The 22,550-nt window shown below is 44.0% G+C and overlaps 1 protein-coding gene and 1 pseudogene across 1 annotated transcript in view; both read left to right on the forward strand.

Moving 5' to 3' along the window:
- Nucleotides 1-1,418: 1,418 nt before the first annotated feature.
- Nucleotides 1,419-2,071, forward strand: LOC134379010 (small ribosomal subunit protein eS6-like; annotated as a pseudogene).
- A 3,946-nt stretch (nucleotides 2,072-6,017) lies between these two features.
- Nucleotides 6,018-22,550, forward strand: part of BLTP3A (bridge-like lipid transfer protein family member 3A) — a 62,018-nt gene continuing 45,485 nt past the window's right edge. Inside the window, exon 1 of the mRNA XM_063096435.1 lies at nucleotides 6,018-6,228. Coding sequence (XP_062952505.1) covers nucleotides 6,185-6,228 — 44 coding nt within the window. The 5' untranslated portion in view covers nucleotides 6,018-6,184. The remainder of the gene's footprint in view (nucleotides 6,229-22,550) is intronic.

Below are 22,550 nucleotides of genomic sequence, written 5' to 3' on the forward strand. Positions count from 1 at the left end.
CCTTGGTGATATTAATTTTGATCACTGATTAAGGTCATTGTCCAATTTCTCTGTACTTATTCCTTTTGAATAACTATTTTTCCTCTGGCTATCAATTTAAAAAAGTTCATTGATTTACATTCTCATCTAAACTTTGAGCATAGCATATGAAGCCAGGATCTCAAAGCCCTTTGTAAGTACTTAGCTTTCACAGTGACCCTGAGAAACAGGTCTCCTAATTTCCCCCCACCCCCTTTCTTTTGCCTGTACATCACATCCTAGTACTTCTTGGGGATGGTTGTTGAAAGGATAAAGAAGTGAAAGGTAGGACAAAGAATTTTACCTCTGTACTTAAATGCTACATTTTCCCTTCTTCAAGATTCCTTTTTATCTCTCAGGCCTCTGCTAGTAGGAGTGAAGCATGTAAAGAGGAACAAGAAGGAGAGTAACATGATAGAGCCTAGAGTGGCAGACATCACCAATTGTCCACCCCAGTATCTATAACTACCCGTAAAATAGTAGAACCTGTAATGTTTATCTGGATCCATGGCCATCTGCAATGAAGACATTTCCCATAGCTTGTAGTTAGGTAAGGCCAAGAGGTAGGAGGGAACACACCTTTCTCTTTCCTATTGACTGGAAAGTGGATATGAAGTTTGGAACACAAGCAACCATCTTGGCAACTAAGGATGGTATTAGCAAGACTTAAGCCTAGGTCCCTGATGATTGAAGAGCTGCCGTGGACTGCTTACCTTAGACTTCTTTTACATGTGAGATAAATAAATAACCTTTTATTAAAGTCATATATTACTTCGAGTTTTCTGTTATATGCAGCTGTACCTAAACCTGACTGATAAAAAGAGAGACGCTCATGGAGGAGAGTAATAACTGATGAACACCAATCTTTGGTGTATGTGCCATGAAGAAAGATAAAGCAGGTAAGGGGGATAAGCAGTGCCAGATAAGGGATACCTCTGTGCTAGAAAGAGGAAGGGAGTGGTGGTAGTGAGGAGAGCCTGGGCATAAGCTTCCTAGGCAGAGGGATCGGCAACTACAAAGACCCACAAGTGGGAGTCTACTTGTTTTGGAGGAATAGCAGGGAGGCCAGTGTAGCTCAAAACGATAGCTAAAACTGTTGAGAATGATGGATATGTTCATTATCTTGATTGTGATGATTTCACAGATGTGTATATATGTCAAAACTTTAAAAATTGTACACTTTAAATGTATGCATTTTATATATGTGCACTTTATTATATGTCACTCATACCTCAAAGCTGTTTTAAGAAGTTATATCTAGGGCTGGCCAGTTAGCTCAGTTGGTTAGAGCATGGTGTTGATAACATCAAGGTCAAGGGTTCAACCCTTGGACTGGCCAGCTGAACAAAAGAAAAAAATTATAGCTACTATTTTTTGTGGTGCCTAGGAGATGGTCAGCTGCTTCAAGATGAAGCTGAATATCTCCTTCCCAGCCACTGGCTGCCAGAAACTCATTGAAGTTCCCATGAAACTGTGTCTTCACCCATGGCCGTGTTCATTGGCTACTGAGTAAAGGGACATTCCTGTTATAGACCAAGGAGAACTGGAGAAAGAAAGCACAAATCCATTTGGGGGTTGCATTGTAGATGCCAATCTGAGTGTTCTCATCTTAGTTATTATAAAGGAGAGAAGGATATTCCTGGACTGACTGACACTCTGGTGCCTTATCACCTGGGGCCCAAAAGAGCTAGCAGAATCTGCAGAGTTTTCAATTTCTCTAAAGATGACATGCGCTGATATGTTGTAAGAAAGCCCTTAGGCAAGGAAGGTAAGAAACCTAGGACCAAAGCACCCAAGATTTAGTGTCTCGTTACTCCATGTGTCTTGCAACACAAAAGCCAGCTTATTACTCTGAAGAAACAGTGTACTAAGAAAAATAAAAAGAGGCCGCAGAATATGCTAAACGTTTGGCCAAGAGAATGAAGGAGGCCAAAGAAAAATGCCAGAACAGATTGCCAAGAGATGCAGGCTGTCCTCTCTGAGAGCGTCTTTAAAAAAAAAAAAAAGTCACCACAAACTAGAAACTACTCCTAAGAATCCTTACAGATATTAACAACATATCTTTGTTACTCAACCCTCTTTCTCTTGACTTTTGCTCCAAGATTGCCATTCCTTGTTTGCACAGACTTACCTTTCTTAGGCATTGTGTATTTCTCTTTTGTTCCTTACGTAGAACAGTATGTGCAAATGAATGTTTAATCATGGATTAAGAGTTGTGGCCATCTGGTCAAGCAGGTGAGGGAAGCTACCAGATCTGAAATAAAGTGATCAGCTAGGTATTTTAAAAATGTATGGATTGTGGAATATGACTCAGCAATAAAAATAATTAACTATTGATACAACTTGGATGGATCTCAAAAGCAGTATGCTAAATGGAAAAAGTCAGTCTGAAAAAGTCACGGGCTGCGTGATTCCATTTATATAAATAACAAAATCATACAGATGATGAACAAATTAGTAGTTGCCAGGGGTTAGGGATGGTATTGGGGGAGGGGCACAGGATGTGACTATAAAGGAGTAGCACAAGGGAGATCTTTGTTGTGGTGTTGGAATAGTTCCGTATCTTCGTTATAGTAGTGGTTACATGAGTCTACACATGTGATAAAATGACAGAACTATACACACATACCAATATCAATTTCCTGGTTTTTATGTTGTACTATAGTTATGTAAGATGTAACCATTGAGGGAAACTGGGTGAAAGGTATAGGGGACTTCTGTTTATCTTCATAACTTCCTTTGAATCTACGATTATTTCAATATAAAAACTTTTTAAAAAGTATGGACTTCCACTTCCAGGAATAGATGTACTTTTCCCTATTCCTATTGGTAAGTACAACTGAAAACCCTAAACAGACTTCTGATCAAGATGGTGGATTAGACGGTCCCCAGCATCACCCTCTCCCACAATCAACCAGTTTATAACTATTACAAAGCAATGATTGCCAAGCTGGGGCCACTAGAGCTCAGGGGAAGAGGAAGAAAGACCTATGGAGTTCATGAAGGCAGGAGAAGCTGAGAGAAAGAAGGGACTGCTCTGACATTTCAAGTCCTAGCCACTTTAAGACTGGCCCTGGTAAGCACACGGAGCAAGAGCTGACAAAAGCTGCTGCTGTGCCCTTCATAAGAAGTTGCTTGGAAGCTGCAGTGAAGAGGGCCTTGGTGGCCCCCAGGCCAGCAAGACTACTAACAAGATTCCCATGGACCCACATAGGAGCAAGGGGCCACAGACAATGGAAAAAAGGAGCCACTCAGAGGCAAGTGAGTCATTGCAAGGGACTGGTGCATGGCCCATCCCATGGAAAATGTTTGGAGTGCAGGCAGTGGGGGAGATGGGCCCACCCGGGGAACACTGGAGCACAGCATGGACAGCTGATCTGCCCTCCAGTCAGCACGCAGCCACTCAATGGAGACTGGTCAGGAATATAGAACTGCAGGGGGTGCAGTTTGTTGAAAAGACTCAGGTTCGGACCAGAGTTTCCATGTAACCCAGGTGTACTGGACCTAAAAAGACCTGGAAGTGTTTACAAGGTCAGCAATTAAACCCTGTGCTGCACAGAAAGCCTTCCTCATATAATCAACAGCAAAGCAGCAATTAGCTCAACCACAGGGCTCAAGTGTTGGTTCCCACAGGAAATTCCCCCATTTTAGAAGTAAGTGAAGGACAAAATTAGTTCCAGTGCAGGGTTTAAATGGTGAGAATATACAATTCAACACAACTGAAAGAAAAAACAGAAAACTCAGATCAGAGACAACGTTCTGATATTAACCAATAAAGGTCTAACACCACCAAGGAACACCTATAAGACCTAGAAGAACCAGAAGTCCCCTGGGCTCCCAAGCCTGGGTGGGGAGAGGGCCGAGGGCCTCAGCCACATCACCCTAACATCTGCGTCCAGCCCAGAGATGACCAATCTGCAACTGGAAGCCCCCAGGCTCCCAAATTTGGAGATGGGGGATGGGGGAGGGCTGAGAGCCTCAGCCGTGCCCCGTCCCAACGTCCACATCCAGCCCAGCTCTGACTGAGCTACTTCCAGAAGTGCCCCAGGCTCCCCTGCTGGAATGAGGTGGGGGGATGTCATGGGCCTTGACCACATCCCCCAACTCTTTCCTCCTCCTCCCACCCTTTCCCCTTCCTCCTTCCCTTCTCTTCCCCCGCGACTGCTCCACAACATCTTAGAATGTAAAAAAAAATAATAATAATAAGTAATTTTAAAAAAGAAAACCATTCCCATGTCAGTGGAGGCCTACATATACATAACAAGCATAAGACTGAAAGATGGAGAGAAGGCAGGCCTGTTAGGGAACTTGGGACCTAAGGAACAACATGGTAAGTTTCCTGGTTTTGTGTTTGTTTTGGTTTTGGTGGCTGGCTGATACAAGAATCGAGTCCTTGACCTTGCTGTTATAACACTGCACTCTAACCAACTGAGCTAACCTCCTTTCCTGTGGTTTTTTTTTTTTTTTTTTTTGCCTCATACATACCAGACTTGGAGCTGAAGAAGCTGGCAACCAAGAAACCCTGATGGGCATAGACAAAAAACACTCCAAGAAAAGCCTGCTCTCGGTAGCCAAAGGACCAGGAAAGAGGCAGTTTAGCCAGACAGAAAACTTAAAGACAATAACTGCTCTACCACAGCCAGTCACCACAGAAAAAACTGTGGCCCCACCCAGGCCAGCGAAGGCCAAATGGGGAGCTAAGACTTCCACTTTCCTGAGGCTGTAACAGGGTGCCCTGGCCCCCTGCTGGGCTGGTGTCAGAGAAGGCCTCATAAGAAGTCAGGCTTATCATCCCCATTTGGCAATAAGAAGGCATTGCTGCCTCGCGATTGAGGTAGTGTCAGAGAAGCCATAATCAGGACTTATGACTGTCACCACTGCCCAGTAGGAATGAGGTTACACAAATCCCCATGTCAGCAGAGACCTTGTGGGGAGCAATAATGAGGCACCCTGCCACTGCGAGTTAGAGAGTATTAGTGAAAAGCTACTGGGGAGCAGGAACTCCCACATCAGCCTTGCAGTAATGAGAAGCTCCTCCCTTGGTGTCTAAGGAGGCCCAGTGGGGAACTGGACTTTATCTCCACCTGATAGTAACAAGAGGGCACTTCTCCCTTCTCCTACTGGACCAGTATGAGAAAAATCCAGCAAAACAGAAGGTTTAGATGAGATCCGAGAGTCTCACAGCATAATGCAAACATATCCAGGTTTCAATTTAAAATCATTTATCATACCATGAACCAGGAAGATTTCAAACTGAATTTAAAAAGGCAATAGATGTCAACATGAAGATGACATACATATTATAATTATTTGACAAAGATTTTTCTTTTTTTTTTGGCGGCTGGCCAGTAGGGGACCCAAACCCTTGACCTTGGTGTTATAAGACCGAGCTCTACCCAACTGAGCTAACTGCCAGCCTAACAGATTTTAGAGCAGCCATCATAAAAATGCTTCAATGAGCAATCATGAACATGCTTGATTGGAACAAATGAAGAAATAGCAGATGAATGTAAAGTCTCAACAAAGAAATAAGATATAAAGAAGAACCTAATGGAAATTTTGGAAACAAACGAACAAAAATACATAAATAAAAATAAAGTAACTGAAGTAAGAAATTCAGTGGATGGTCTCAACAGAATTGTTTTGGGAGAAAGGACCTAAATGGCTGAGTGAACCTGTGAGAGGAATGAGAAGTGGACCATGCCATCCGGGAGCCGCGCAATTATCTAACGAATTCTGCAAACACCCCACGTCCCCCGGCTGAAGGTCCAAGGAGACTGCGTGGCGCGCACCTCGTGCAGTTCAGAGGCGAAGCCCTTCCGACCTCGCTCGGCGAGAGGTAGATGGGCGGGGCGGAGGAAGGCTGCCCGCGCGCGCCCCGCCCCCCCGCGCCGGCCCGCCCCTCCCCGCCCACGCGCGCCCCCGCCGCCGCCAGCCGGGCCCGCTATCTTCGCGTCGCTCTGGGCTGGCGGCCAAGGTGCCGCGCGGGTGGGTGGGATCGTGGCGGAGCTGCGGGTGCCGGGACAGGGGCGAGAGAGCGCCATGGCGGCGGCTGTGGCGGCGGCATCCGGTGCCCGCGCTGCGGCGACGTGAGGGGGCCGCCTCTTCTCCACGACTGCAGAGGCCACAGCTGCCCGCCCGCCTTCACACGGGTCGCGGCTCCGGCATGGCCGGGATCATTAAGAAGCAGATCCTGAAACACCTGTCCCGGTGAGAGCGCCAGCGCCGGCCCCCGGCGGTCCTGGGGCCTCCCTCACCCCCTCCGACCTCCTCCCTTCCGCCGCGCTCGGGGCCCGGCCCCCTCTCCAGCCCCGGCCGGGGACTCCGTGGTGGCCCCTGCCTCGACTCGAGCCTGCACAGCGCCCCCCGCGCCCACTGGCGCCGACCGTTGTCACAACTCTGTTCTTCCCAAGCCCCGGGCCCTCGGGTACAGGGCGCTCCTGTCCTTGCGCCAGTGCCCCTAGTCTCTCTTCCGCACCCTAACAGTCCCCCGGACCTCTTCCCGTTCCTTAAGGGCTCTCCTGGCTTGCTGTCCCCACCCTCAGTTCTCATACCTCCGAGCAGGTCACTCCGTCCTCCCCTGACCCTCCCTCCGAGGCCCCCACGGAGCCCACTTTTCCTGCCCGCCCTCGCTGTGTTCCTGTTCCTTCTGCCCCCTGTGGCCTTTGAACTCGCTGTCCCTCGGGGCCTCTGCCCGTCTCTTGACCCGCCCCTCCAGCCCTCCACTGACTTCCTCTCCCAGACCCTTTCTCCCCCTGCCCATTCTGAGTAACCCTGCCACCCAGTCCAACATAACCCATTTTTCCCTCACATTTCCCAGAAGCTCCCAGCTCTTCCTCCTCCTCTTCTGTCTGACCCTGTTGCATCACCCTGGAAAAAGATATAAGCCCTGCACCCAGGGCCTGAGATCCTTTCTCCCTCCTTTGCTTCTCTTCTCATTGCATAGACTAATGGGAGAAAGGTCATGAGAGCTGGGGATAAAGTTTCAGCAACCTTCTCTTTAAGAAGACGAGGTTTTTTGACAGCCTGTCAGAGTACCAACAACGTCCACGTCTTTGTAGTCTTTTATCAAGCAGTGTTATGTCACTCAGTAATTGGGGTTTGAGGGGGTTGGCGGACAAAAGTTTTTAGGTGTAGCTGGGTGACTGCTGGCCCTTGCGTTAACGATTGCAGTTTGTCAGAACTGGTGGACACAAAAATTGGGAGGTAGCTTTTCAATCCTTATTTTAGGCGGGGGTTGGTGATGGGTAATACCATAACCAGCTTTGTATTTCAAGTGGGGAGTGATCCAGGGCTTGACTCCACAGAGGTCAGTGGTTTTCAGGACGTAGGAATAGGGGAAATGCCAGTCAACATGGAACACCCAGGCCTTGTACTGCTATCTCTCCTGGTCTTGTCATTGCATCTGTAAGTGGTGTGTGAGACACTGTCCTGCCACTGCATCCCCTTTTCTTAGCTGCCACTCTGGCTTATGTCTTGTTACTTTGATCTTAGATTTTGAGTAGTAATTAGATTCAGATACATCTTTTGACCATGTTATAAAAGAAAAAGCAGATTGGAGGCAGGAGTGCCTTTGGACCCTTTACTCGAATTAACGAAATATAGTCTTTTTTCAGGTAGTGTTAATCTGGGTATTCCATAAGTCTGTTGGTTCTGTGTAAAGATTTAAAAGTAGGACTAAAGATTACAGAATGGGACAGAGAATTTAATCAGAGGAACCTTTATTAATTTGAATGGATATAGAATTTTAGGGCTTAGAGATGAAGTCACCTATCATAGTGTTGTGTTCAAGAGCCTAGACTCTTTCTGATTTGCTTTCTTCATCTCAAAAATGGGATAATAATGCTATTCATATTAGCATAGTGCCTAGCACATAGTAAGTGCTCAATAAAACATGAGCTGTGGTTATGTTTTGGGTCACGACTTTTGTGACAATTTAATACAAGCCATAGGCCTTCTCTCCAGAAAAATCCATATATGCAAATGGGCAATTTTTTACATAAGTTCTGGCCCGGGGCATTATGAGCCCCTGAAACACATTTGAACCCCTCAAGGCATCCTGGAGCTAGGTGAATAATCTCTGATCTAGTTCAGTGACTCATTTTATTTTTTTTGTCTTTTTTTGACGGCTGGCCTTTATGAGGATCTGAACCCATGACCTTGATGTTACCAGCACCACGCTCTCCCAAGTGAGCTAACCGGCCAGCCCTCAACTCCTCATTTTATGGCTGAGGAAACTAAATCTAGACAGGATAAGTGACTTGTCCAAGTTGCATAGGAAAGTAAGGTAGTGGAACAGAATCCAGGTTCCTAACTCTGGTAAACTTTCCCCTGTTTTGTACACATATTCCACATATTCTGTTTACCGCCTATGAACATTGGGTTTTTTAAAGAAAAATTTTAATAGTATGTGCTGACACATTGATTGAGTCCTAGGTGAACAAAGTGTCTTTTTTAGATGAAGCAGGAATAAGTATGACAGACATGGGAAATTTCTGATTTTCTCAGCATCAGGTTGGGGACTGAGGAGGAAGAAGAGGTTATGTTACAGCTCCAATTTCAGGGCTCCAGGAAGAGGTGCTATGATATGAGTCTGGTTGGGGGAAAGGCCAAACTTCTGGGGCCTTTGTTTAGTTTTGAAAAGCTACCTAATTATGTGTGACATTGTGTCTCTGTATAGTCTCCAGCACACACATGCAGGCCGGCTTGCCTGGGGAGGAACTACAGCTCTGTGGCTTGCCAGACCTGATGGGGAAAGAGAGAGAAGGGAAGGTATACTGAGTTACTGTGTTAAATAAATACTGTAGGTGTTTGATAATTACTTGTTGCTGATGATGACAGTACCATTTGACCTGGAGGAGAATGTCCTATAGCAGAGAGGATATGCCGGTGACTCTCATATGGTATCTAATTTGGGGCATGAAATTTCAGATAATAAAGTATCTTGTTGGAATGCATCCTTCTTATTAGTAGAGTATTTTGGTAAACAAGATTTGGGGGGAATGGTATTCAAGATATTTTTCTTAAGTGTGGACTTTAGGTTGGGCACTGATCTGGGCACTGGGGATGTAGCAGGGAAGAAATGTAAGTGTCTTTTAAAGCCTATAACCTATGGTTTGGATGACTGCTGCTCAATACAAATAGCTTTCATGCACAGCATTCATTTAAATAGACCCAGGAAGAGACCTTTACTTAGAAACACAAAGTAATCATTCATTAAAGAGATATCCAAAATTGATTTTTCACTAAATTAGATTATTGTTTCTTTCTTTCTTTCTTTCTTTCCTTCCTTCCTGCCTGCCTGCCTGCCTGCCTGTCTGCCTGTACAGGGATATTCTTGTTTTAGGTCACCTTAGCTAACGACCTTTCATTATACAAGTAGGAAGAAATAGGATTGATTATAAAGTAAGTCAAGAGACTATGGCTAATGGAAAGAGCATGGGTGCTGGTGCCAGACAAGCCATGTTCCCCTTCCAGCTCTGCCACTAATGAGCAAGGCAGCCTTTCTGAGCCTTAGTATTCTTATCTGTAAAAGATAAGAATAAGGTAGAATAATACACAGATTTTTTTGAGGATTGGGGATAAAGTATTTTTACTACAGTGCCTGACATGTAAGTAGGTATTTAATAAAGAGTAGCTATATAACAGGGCCAGAGAAATTAGAGACACTGCTGTGGCATGTATGACAGAAATTCAACTGGCTCTTTTACAAACCCATCAGAAGTCTTAATTATTTACTCTAAATGACTACAGGAAATGTGAAACTGAGTTACAGAGACATGGCTCATAGACATGATAATTATTTTAAAAATGTAAGTATTAGGCGAAATTCAGAGGTATAGATGATTTCAGAATTCCTTTTGGAGATTAAGAGAACCCGACTGTGAGCTCAGCCCTCTTAGTTCCTGATCTGTGCCTCCACTCATTGTTGCTTATTATCCTGAAGAGCACTGAAGAGACGGAAAGATCTTAGAGATCATCAGGGCTGCCCCCAGTGGGCGGTGAAGAGGTTGGTTATTTGCCCATGGTCTGTTTAGTAGGAGGTTTGTAGGACTAGTTTCAATTTTCAAGTCATGTCCCTTTACACTAGACTTTAGTTATTATCACCTTCATTTCCCACATAATTATTTTGTGCATTTTCTAGTTAACAGTCAACTTGTCTCTGTTTTCCTGTCTCATTTTCTTGTGTTGCTTTGGAATAAAGCACTTTTATTTACTAAGCAAATATTTAATAATAGCCAACTGTGCTAATTAAGCACTCTACAAGTCTTATGATGATTTAATCCTCATAATAATCCTATGAGGTAGATATTAGTCCTCTTATAGATGAAGAAATGAGATACAGAAAGGCTGAATAACTTGACCAAAGTCATAACTAGTAAGTGATGGAACTGAGATTCAAATGCAGGCACTCCTCCATAGCTGTGTTCTTTAACCACTCTGTTACTGTGGTTAAATACCTTTCATCTATTTAGTGTTTTAAGCAGAACATACCCATGTTGCCAACGCGCACCTGAAGAAACAATATTACTGGCACCCAGGAAGCCTTTCTCATTGGTCCTTACAGAAAGAAGGAACCAAGGTTGTCCTTCTTTATCATCTTTTTTCACATTAAGGCATACTTCAAGGAGGAAACTTTGACTTCAGCATAGGTGAAATAGCTGCAATATATACACTGGGTTGGGTCCTTACAGGATTTACTTATATAGAGTCTAAGAAGATAACACAATCATATACTGTATTCTTATAGTGAAAAAATATTAGAGGTCATTTATTTACCCTCACCCAATACAAAACCTGGTTGAAAACTGTGAGTATGGCGTTAATCACTGAAAAGAAAGATTCTTTTCATGATAGCTTAGTTTTCTATACCCAGTGGAGTGTGGCCTTGTGTGGAGTGTGGAGATTGTGTCTCTTGTCTGCTTTGAAATCAGAGAGTTTGAGGACACTTTGAATAGGTGAAGTGGATGTGGGAGAAAATATGTGGAGTGAGAATGTGTGGTTGGAATTTAGGGAACCTTAGACCTGGAGAGTAGTGGGGGGAGAGGGGCAGAAGGGCAAGGAAATCCAATTCAGCCAGTATCATTAAGGGTCCTTTTGTTTCCGTGTGGTAAGGGCAAGAACTTGCTACTGGTCCTGATCACAGATACTAAAGAACATTTTCCAGTATTTATAAATAGTAGAATCAATTAGTATCTATAGTAAAGGGGGAAACTAAAGTGTAAAAATAATACATGTTAGTAATTTAGGTAAAGGGTATATAGTTTGTACCTACTTGCCACAAAAATAAGGACTAGATATATTATAAAATATTTGTTGGATTGACTTTGTTGTTTTATTTGCCTACATCAGTAATCTTTTTACATGTGTGCTCAGTCTTTATAGTGCATTGGTTATATGTAGTTTGGCTGCCAGCCCACCATTTTAAAAATTATAGAGAACACTGATGGTGAGATATCAGTGTATTTGTCTGACTTAGTGGAAGTGCTGTGTTCCAAAAATCTATTTCTAAGTATGAAATTTGGAGTGTGTTGTCTAGTAGAAATAGTGTTATAATGTTGAATGTTTTACTAAGTTAGCGCATAAAAGCCACGGAGGATTAGTTATATATAAAATAAGCTTACTAGATGGAGTTCTGGGTCTTGGTTGTTAAGGTACTATTTGAAGGAGTAGGTGGAGGTGAAGAAGAAGAAAAAGAGTGTTTTCTTTCCTATTCCTTGAAGTAGATCCTTTAGATTATTATATCTTAGCAAGGACTGACTCTTTTTGGTTGTCACAGTGATTGAGGAGTGTGACCAGCACTTAGTTAGTGGGGGGCCAAGGATGCTGCTGTCCTGTACTATGGAGAATAATCTCACATAAAGAAGCATTGTCCCTTGTCTCTTGATTTTTTTTTTTTTTTTAAAAGATGACTGGTAAAGGGATCTTAACCCTTGACTTGGCGTTGTCAGCACCACGCTCTCTGAAGTGAGCGAACCAGCCATCCCTATATGGGATCCGAACCCGTGGCCTTAGTGTTATCAGCACCGCACTCTCCCAAGTGAACCACGGGCCGGCCCTCTTGACTTTTGAATGCTAGATGTTTCCATAGGTGAATTATCTGTTTAGATTGTAATGAGCCTAGAATCGAACTCTATTTTACTTGAAAACACAATATTGCACAGCTTTAAACTACAGTGAATGTCCCAAGACTACAATAACCGTGAGGAAAGATTGTTTTAAACTTTACCAGGAGTTTGTCACCATTTTGGAAAATACTGTCACTGTTGGCAGTGCCACTCATGGTATTGGAGTCGCCAATACGATATGCCTGTATTTGTCTCCATTTGTAGCTGTTCTTAATCCTCATGATTCCACATGTGGGTGCAAGCATCTGACAACTCTGTCTTCTATTGCAGTGGTGTTGGAGCATTTTAATATTGAAATGCAAATTATTTTATTATAAATACTTTTCCTTTTATGTGTATGTTGGACATTATATTTGACTTTTCTTGAAATTATGTGTTAAGTAAATTACATCATATGTAAAAATAATTTTAGTACAGTAAAAGAGGCATTGTAAAATAATTGCTGAAAAAAGGAATTGAGAAACACTTAGTGTGAAATTTCTTTTATGTGAAATTTTGAAACAGCTAAAGTCTGTCCTCATACATTCTCTCTTCCCTCCTTTATGTCTTCTCTACCTCCCAAGGCTCCTGTTCCCATACCTGCAATTGCTCTGATTTTGTCCTCAGCCCCCTGCTACCATGCCCTTTCCCCCTCAGGCCTGTATGCTCTATTTCCCTCACTTTCTCAGAATTCCCAGTTTTTTTTTTTTTGGTGGCTGGCTGGTATGGGGATCCAAAACTTTGACCTTGGTGTTACAACACTGCACTCTCACCAACTGAGCTAACTAACCAGCCAGAATTCTCAATTCTTTAGGATACAAGATTTCAGCTAAGTCAAAGGGAAAATAGAGAACATATTTTGGAGCAGGGATTCCACCAAATAAAAGATCAGCTCTATTCAGAATATATCCTGTAATGTCAGCTCCCCTAAGCCACCCTTATTTTCACAGCTTCTGAATCTAGAGATACTCTGAAAGTTCCCAGTTTTTGTTTTCTCAAAATGGTTTCTGTTGTGGTGGCAGTGGGGAGGGGGCAGGGGTCTGGGCAGCAGATTGTGTTATATATGAGTCATTTGAAAGTTAGGAAATTCTAATATGTAGAGAATACAGACAAGGAGGGAATAAATTTATCCAAGCTGACTGCCTCTAGTCATCTGGTCCAAGTGCTTTCCCAGGCAATGCTGAAAACATGCATTTCCCTTTTCTCAGAGAAATGTTTTTCTCCTCCTTCCTTCCTTCCTTCCTTCTATCTGTGTTTTTTAAGTTGGGTGAAAGAAGGGCTTGCAGTTCAGGAACACGTTTTATTTGAGGAAATGTCTTTTTTTGGTGGCTGGCCAGTACAGGATGGAACCCTGGACCTTGGTGTTATCAGCGCCATGCTCTAACCATGAGCTAACTGGCCAGCCAGCCCTGGGAAAAATGTCTTAACAGAAATTGATATGAAGTTAGAGGCCTGGCAATGTGTTGGAGCATATCCTTTTGCTGAACCTTAGGAGAGCCCCTCACTGTCTCCCATCCTTTCAGGCAGAGTTGGCTGTGGCTCCTTAGTCCTCTGACCCCAACAAGAGAGGTTCCTCAGACTCTTTGAGGAGGGTTTGCTGCGGGAGGTTGGATACATAGCTGTAGGTCGTATCTCAGCCATTCTCAGATGCCTGGGACAGGGAGTTCAGGGAGTCTGGCCTTTCTCTCAGCTGGACCCAGACCCTGAACTACCTTTGAGGACTCTGTTTTTGAGACTTTTTATTAATTAATTCAGCAAACTTTTATTGCTCACCTGCTTTGTACACCAAGCACCAGGAACTCAAATAGAAATGAGGTGAGGTTTCTGTTCAGGGATCTAACTGCTTATAGACTTGTAACCAAGAAGCCCAGTAAAGCATTAAGAGTTTTTGTGGACCGGGGAGGGGGTGGGGACAGACAGGGGAAGAGAGGTGCTACCAGCAGAGGGAGCAGCATGAGCCATGGTACTGAATTGAAAAGCAGCAGGGTGCATCTAGGAGACTGCAGATAGTTCTGTATCACTAGAAAGTATGGTTTGAGGGTGATACAGCTAGAAATTATTTTGGAAAGAGAGAGAAGCTAGATCATAGAGGGCTTTTGTACTATGCTAATGCATCTGAACAAGCTAAAGCTTGTTCTGGGTCTGTTACCAAACCTCTACACCTGTGTTGACTTTGTTAAAAGTCAGGGAGATGACATGGTGTAGTTAAGTCTTCAAGTTCTTGGACCAGACTGCTAGATTTTGAATCTTAGCTCTGTTAGTTACTAGTTCTGAGACCTCAGGCAAGTTATCTAACCTTTCTATGTCTCAGTTTCCTCATCTGTAAAATGAGGAATGCCAGTAGCTCAGTTGGTTAGAGCACAGCTTCGTAACACCAAGGTCAAGGGTTCAGATCCCTGTACTGACCAGCCGTCAAATAAATACATATAAAATGGGGATAATAGTAGTCTTTTGCATCATTGAGAGAAATAAATTAGTTAAAAATGTATAAAGTACTTAGAACGGTACATGGAATAATGTGAGTAGTTACTAAATGATAGCTATTACTTTAAAAGTAATTTTTATTCACAGTTAAATATCATTTTTCTTGGATGTTATTTTTATTATAAAAGCTTCTATACAGAGTTTTTAGAATGTACTAGTTTCTCTTTCTCTCTCTCCTTTTTAAATACTTTGCACCTTCTAGTGATCTCTAATGAGAAGGGTGTGCCTTCTACCTCAGTCTCACAGAGAAATTTATTTCCATGTTTATAGATGACACTCTTAAACCTGATTTAACATGTCTGGTTAATCAGATATCAAAGTTGGTTTGCAGTGTGTGAAAGAACGTGGATGGATTGTTGGATATACCCCTTAGTTCATTCTATCTATTTGGCAATTACCATTTATTTGCCTTGTGTTATTATTGTCATTCAATAAATATAACTGAAGGCTGGCCGGTTAGCTCAGTTGGTTAGAGTGTGGTGTTGATAACACCAAAGTCAAGGGTTTGGCTCTGTGTACTGGTCGCCTACTACCCCCCCCCCACAAAAAAAATTAATCCAGCATCCTTATCCTAGGCTTTATGCTGGACAGAATAAATGGCACAGTTCTAGCCCTTAATAAGGAGATCATAGTCCTTGGGGTTAAATAACTTTGTTTTTATTTTAAACTCTTCTTTGTACCCTCCATAAGGGTCTGCTTTTTTTTCACCCTCAGATGTGAAACACAGCTTATTTTGAGCAATCTTTGCTTCTTAAAATAAGTGTACATGTTGGTCAAAATTAGGGCCAGTTCTGCTCAGAAATTAAGGATAGCCTTAGTGTATGATAGGATTTTCCTTTTTCCTCAGTTTTCTCCTTGGGCAATTTTCTGATAATCTACATATTACACTTCTCTAAACAGCTGTTTAAGGTGGTACCATGAAGAAATACCTATTCTTATTCAGTAGTGAATAACCAATAATGCCTGTTAGTGGAATAGGCCTTCCTTTTCTGGTCATTAACAAGTGCATTTTTACTTTGGGAAATCCAAAAACTGTGTGTAGATTTTAAAATTGGAAATCTAATATTCATATTTCATCAATTTTTGCTTTGACATAAGTTTGGGAATTGTTAAGAAATGGAAGTAAAGGCAGTTAAGAGAATGTGTTAGCATAACAAGAAATGTTTCTAACAAAGTGAGACATGGCAAGACTTTGGTGTAGTATCTTCAGGACCAGTGTAGGGAAAGAACCTGGGACCTCATCACTGTGGGAACTGAGTGGTCAAAGAGAGGGTGGCTATCTCTAGTTACAGTTGCTGAGGAGCTCTAAGTCCTGTAGAAGAATGATCAATGAAATGATGTGTAGTTAGGTAGATAAGACTTTGCAGCATAATTGCAAATGGTAGTCAAATATGTAACCGTCATTTAGATGAAGAATCCATAGGTACATGCCTTACATGCCTTGATCCCTGCTAGTGGGCCAGATTGCAAGACTGCCTCAAACCAAACAGGGTATTAGGGCTTCAGCTAAACAGGCTAGTTCTTCGCAAGACTCCAGGCTTAGAGGAGGGAATTAAAATCTTCAACAGGATTACTGTTGAGAATTAAGGAAAGAGAACCTCTGTAGAATCCTTTTTCCATCGACTGGCCCATTTTGGGGATGGGCAGTGTAGTAAATGGGAGGTGAACGTCATGGACTACACATCTACCACGGGTGTGGGAAATGTGTGCACTCAGTTACAGTTGTTGAGAGTGTAAATTAGGATCATGTCTATGAAGGAAAATTTGGCAATATCCGTCAAAATGTAAAACATAAAATTCCATTTCTATGAATTTGTCCTACAGAAGGACAAAATGTAAAATGTAAAATTCTACTGCTATGAATTTGTCCTACAGAAGGAATCAAACAAGTGAGAATACCTATAAAACTATTTAATGTAGCATTGTACTAATGACATCATTGCAAGGTAAATTAGCAGGGGCTTTATTAAATAAACTATGTGCATTCATACAGGGATGTAGTTTGTAGATAACTTTCCAGTTATTGAAAAGCATTAAAACATCTGACAGTATAAAATGCCCAAGATATATATATATATATATATATATATATATATATATATATATATATATATATATATATTTTTTTTTTTTTTTTTTTTTTAAAGATGACCGGTAAGGGGATCTTAACCCTTGGCTTGGTGTTGTCAGCACCATGCTCAACCAGTGAGCTAACCGGCTATCCCTATATAGGATCCGAACCCGTGGCCTTGGTGTTATCAGCACCGCACTCTCCCGAGTGAGCCACAGGTCGGCCCTCCAATATATATTTTTAATTAAAAATAAAAGCAAGTTTTAGAAGAGTATATATGGAATAATTCTATTTTATGCATCTGTCTATCTAGATATATAGTTACTTCTATGTAGTAGAAATTGTCATTTTCTTTTTTTTAAAGATGAATGGTAAGAGGATCTTAACCCTTGGCTTGGTGTTGTCAGCATCACACTCTCCCAAGTGAGCCAACTGGCCATCCCTATATAGGGATCCAAACCTGTGGCCTTGGTGTTATCAGCACCACACTCTCCCAAATGAGCCACGGGCCGGCCCTTGTCATTTTTTTATACCCCTTTGTATTGTTTTAATTTTTTATAATAAGGATATCCTCAGCAGACCAAGGGCATGACATACCCATCTATTATACTGCTTTGAGAGGGTGCATTTATGCACATCTTGGTCATATGTGTTTTTGGTAACTCTCATGATGGTTGCCTCTTGTGTAGGACATAAAACCAATTAAATGTAGTAGAAAAGGGTTCTACTTCTAATAATAGAATATCTTGTATCAAACTAACTCTCAGATAACTATTTTGAATTCTGGATAGTATGTGAAAAACAACTACTTGAAGAAATTTTTAAAATGGGAAGTGTTAGGAGAAAGACTTTCATTTACATAGATTTTTGCCTCAGGGTACTCTAGTTTGCATGGTGGATAGAACTCAAGCAAAGATCCAGTGTTACTAGCTTGGGGAGTTAAAGGATGGAGTTTAGGGCTAAAGAGGGGCTGGAAAAAGGGGTGGGGGAGAATCTCAGAAGGAGAGATTAATAGAAAGGGGGGCGCCCTAAAATCTGCTTCTGAATTCTGTCTAAATTGTTGCTACATGGGGGAAGACTCCATGGAGCCTAGAAAAATCAACAGTTGGAAAGCTGAAAGAATTGAACTGAGATTCAGCTGCTGCCCACTGCAGGGGAGACAGAGTTTGGAATGTGAATCCAGCCAAGTTAATTGCCCGACAGGACAAAATTCAGCTCTTTTCAGAGGAAGATTGATAGAATCCAGAGTGTCAATAATGTTCAGTATACAATGATAAATTACTAGATGTATGATGAAAGAAAATGTTTCTCATTGTCAAGGGAAAAGCAGTCAGTTCGATCCTAGGATAACTGAGATCTTGGAAATATTAGACAAGGACTTTAAAACAAACTTGGTTTAAGAGAGAAACAGATGGAGAATCTCAGCAGAGAAATGGAAACTATAAAAAAGAACATGTGTAAAATCTAGAACTTCAAAGAGTAATATCTGAAATGAAAAATTTATTGGATTTACTCAACAGCAGACTGAAGATGGCTAAGGGAAGGGTCAGTAAACTTGAAAACAGAGCAACAGGAATTATCCACTCTGAAGAACAGAGAAAAAAGATTGAAAAACAAAAACAGAGCCTCAGTGATCTGTGGGACAATATTGGAGTCCTGGAAGGAAAGGAGAGAGAATAAGACATCTGGCAGATTGATTGTATTTTCTAAATATGACTGCAACAATATCTGTCATCCTATATGCTCTTCTGTTTGTCTCAGTGGCTCACTTGTAACTCGTAGAATGGTGGGGCGGGAGGCGGACGAGTGACACTCAAGCTACATGGAACAACCACACATATAGGTGTGCCAGTTAACAGTCCTGACTGAGTCCAGCCTTTGAGACATTCCAGACCAGGGGTCATCCATATGAGTGAAGAAGCCTCTAGATGATCCCAACTCCTAGCCACTCCTTTTTTTTTTTTTAAATAATTTATTTTATTTATTGAATCAAAATCAATTATACATATTTTGGGGGTTGAACATTGAGAGATGTTGATTAAATCAGTATTACTAGCATATATATTGTTATAAATCATAATTATTCTTTATGCCCCTTGTCCAACCTCTCCCCTTCCCCCATTCCCTCCCCCTCCACCCTCTAATTGCCTAGATTTCTTCTCTCCTTCTGAAAGAATAATGGTTACTCTGTTAACTTGCTACCTAGATGATCTGTCCAATGCTGAGAGATGTGATCAGGTCCCCCAATATTATCATAGAGCAGATGCTTCTTCTGTCACTCTGAAATGGGTTTTGTGGAAAGAGACATCCTCTTCTTCTCTTTGTCTCTGATGGTGACTCTTCTTATGTGAATACACTCCAGTGGTTGGCGGACCATCTATGTGGTGGTTGTGGCGTCTAGCTGCTTTTGCAGCAGCCATGGTTATTGTGGTGACTGTGGTGGGCCACCCACGTAGGGGTGCTGTTTTAGGCATGCTCCTTGGCACTGGCAGTATGCCTGGTTGTGGGGTGTGTTTGGTCCCCTTCTCCTTGCCTTGGGACCCCGGGCAGGCCCCAAGGTGCTGGCATGTTGTGCCTGGTTGTGGGAGAGAGGTCCAGTCCCCTATCCATGCCCCATGTCCCTGGGTGGTCTCCGAGGTGCTGGCATGTTGTGCCTGGCTGTGGGAGGGTGGTCCGGTCCCCGACTCCATACCCTGGGTCCCTGGGTGGGCCCCAAAGCACTGGCTCAGTGTGCCTGGTTGTGGGAGGGTGGTCTGGTCCCCTTCTCCATGCCCTGGGTCCCTGGGCAGGGCCCAAGGTGCTGGTGTGGTGTGCCTGGTTGTGGGAGAGAGGTTCCAGTCCCCTTCTCCATGCCTCAGGTCTCTGGGCAGGCCCTGAGGCACTGGTGCAGTGTGCCTGGTTGTGGGAGAGAGGTCCAGTCCCCTTCTCCATGCCTCAGGTCTCTGGGCAGGCCCTGAGGCACTGGTGCAGTGTGCCTGGTTGTGGGAGAGAGGTCCAGTCCCCTCCTCCATGCCTCAGGTCTCTGGGCAGGCCCTGAGGCACTGGTGCTGTGTGCCTGGTTGTGGGAGAGAGGTCCAGTCCCCTTCTCCATGCCCTGGGTCCCTGGGCGGGGCCCAAGGTGCTGGCGTGGTGTTCCTGGTTGTGGGAGAGAGGTCCAGTCCCCTTCTCCATGCCTCAGTTCCCCTGGTGGGTCCCGAAGCACTGGCTCAGTGTGCCTGGTTGTAGGAGGGTGGTCTGGTCCTCTTCTCCATGCCCCAGGACAGTGGGTGGGCCCCGAGGCGCTGGCTTGGTGTGCCTGGTTGTGGGAGAGAGGACCATTCCCCTTCTCCTTGCTCTGGTTCCCTGAGTGGGCTCTGAGTTGCTGGCATGTTGTGCCTGGCTGTGGGAGAGAGGTCCAGTCCTCAACTCCATACCCTGAGTCCCTGGGTGGGCCCCAAGGCACAGGCTCAGTGTGCCTTGTTGTGGGAGGGTGGTCCGGTTCCTGACTCCATACCCCAGGTCCCTGGGTGGGCCCCAAGGTGCAGGCTCAGTGTGCCTGGTTGTGGGAGGGTGGTCCTATTCCCGACTCCACGCCTCAGGTCCCCCAGTGGGCCCTGAAGCGCTGGCTCAGTGTGCCTGGCTGTGGGAGAGAGGTCCATTCCCCTTCTCCTTGCCTCAGGTCCCTGGGCAGGCCCCAAGGTGCTGGTGCAGTGTGCCTGATTGTGGGAGGGTGGTCCGGTCCCCTTCTCCATGCCTCAGGTCCCCCGGTGGGCCCTGAAGCACTGGCTTAGTGTGCCTGGTTGTGGAGAGAGGACCATTCCCCTTCTCCTTGCCCCGGTTCCCTGGGTGGGCTCTGAGTTGTTGGCATGTTGTGCCTGGTTGTGGGAGAGAGGTCCAGTTCCCTACTCCATATCCTGGGTCCCTGGGTGGGCCCCAAGGTGCTGGCTCAGTGTGCCTGGTTGTGGGGGGGTGGTCTGGTCCCCTTCTCCATGCCCTGGGTCCCCGGGCAGGCCCCAAGGTGCTGGTGTGGTGTGCCTGGTTGTGGGAGGGGCGTCCAGTCCTCTTCTCCATGCTTCAGGTCCCCAGGCTGGCTGCAATGCACTGGTGCAGTTTGCCTGGATGTGGGATTGGGGTCCAGTCTGTAGGTCCAAGCCTCCAGTTCCCAGGCAGGCCCCAAGGTGCTGGTGGTGTGCCTGGCCCGGAACTAATGTTTTGTCCTTTGCTTCTAACATGGGGGAACTTCCTATGGGAACCAGTACTTGTGCTGTGTGGTTGTCTAAATTGCTGCTTTGCTGCTGTTTCCCTAGGGAAGGCTTTTTGTGCAGCTCAGGGTTTAATGGTTGACCTTATAGGTACTTCCGGCTCTCCAGAGACCCGGTGGATCTGTGTTCTGTCGAATCTCTGATCTGGGCCTGAGTTTTTTTGTCAAACTGCACCCCATGCAATTCTGCATTCCAGACCAGTCTCCTCTGAGTAGTCCTATGCTGACTGGGGGCAGATCAGCTGTCCTTGCCGTGCCCCAGTGATCCCCTGGTGGGCCCATCTCACCCACTGCCCGTGCTCCAAACACTTCCCATGGGACAGGCCCTGTGCCGGTCCCTTGCAATGACTCACCGGCGTCTGAATGGCTCCCTTTTTTCAGTTGTTCTGGCTTCTTGCTCCTGCATGGGTCCATCGGAACCCTATTAGTGGTCTTGCTGTCTTGGGGGCCGCCAAGGCCCTCTTCTCTCCTGTTGCCTCCAAGTAACTCCATCTGGAGGGCACAGTTGCGGCTTCTGCCGGCTTCTGCTCCATGTGCTCATCAGCTCGAGCCTTAAAGCAGCCACAGCCTGAAACGCTCAAAGCAGCTTTTTCTTTCTGTCATTGTAGTTTTTCTGGCCTTCATGAACTCCATAGGTCTCTCCTCCCCTTCCCCTGTGCTCCAGCGGCCCCGGCTTGGCTGATGTTACATTTTTATAGTTGTAAATTGGTTGATTTGTGGGAGAGAGTGACGCTGTGGACTGTCTATTCCGCCATCTTGATTCGCCATTCATATCTTCCCAGCTGAAGCCCCAGATATCATCAGAGAAAAGCCATCCCTATGTTCCTTAGCAAATTTCTAATGCATAGAATACACGAGTTTAATAAAATGCTTGCTGTTTTATGGCACTGGGTTTAGAGGGGTTTGTTATGCAGCAGTAGATAACTGAAACAAGACAAAAAAATTTGAAGAAATAATGTCTGATAATAATAGGACAAATAACCCAATTTAAAAATGAGCAAAGGAACTGAATAGACGTTTCTCCAAAGAAGATGTACATATGACCAACAAAAACATGAAAAGATGTTCATTATCATTAACCATCAAGGAAATGAAAATTAAAACTACAGTGAGATGCTGCTCCACACCCTCTAGGATTGCTATTTAATAATGATAATTAAAAAAAGACAGGCAATAACAAGTGTTGGTGAGGATGTGGAGAAGTTAGAACCCCCAAACACTGCTAATAGGAATGCAAAATGATGCAGCCACTTTGGAAAACAGTCTGGCAGTTCCTCAAAAAGTAAAACATAGCATTTCCATTTGACTTAGTGATTCCACTTATAGGCGTATACCAAGAGACATAAAAGCATATGTCACAGAAAAACTTGTACATTGCATATTTATAGCAGCAGCATTCATAATAACCCCAAAGTGGAAACAACTCAAATGCTCATCAGCTTATGAATGGATAAACAAAATGTGGTATACCTATACAATGGAATATTATTGCACCATAAAAAGGAATAAAGTGCAGATACATGCTATATGAAGGATGAACCTTGAAAACATTATGGTAAGTGAAAGAAGCCAGTTATAAAAAACCACATATTATATAATTCCTATTATATATCCAGAATAGGCAAATCTA

The sequence above is a fragment of the Cynocephalus volans genome, chromosome 5 (assembly GCF_027409185.1).
Source record: "Cynocephalus volans isolate mCynVol1 chromosome 5, mCynVol1.pri, whole genome shotgun sequence".
NCBI lineage: Eukaryota > Metazoa > Chordata > Mammalia > Dermoptera > Cynocephalidae > Cynocephalus > Cynocephalus volans.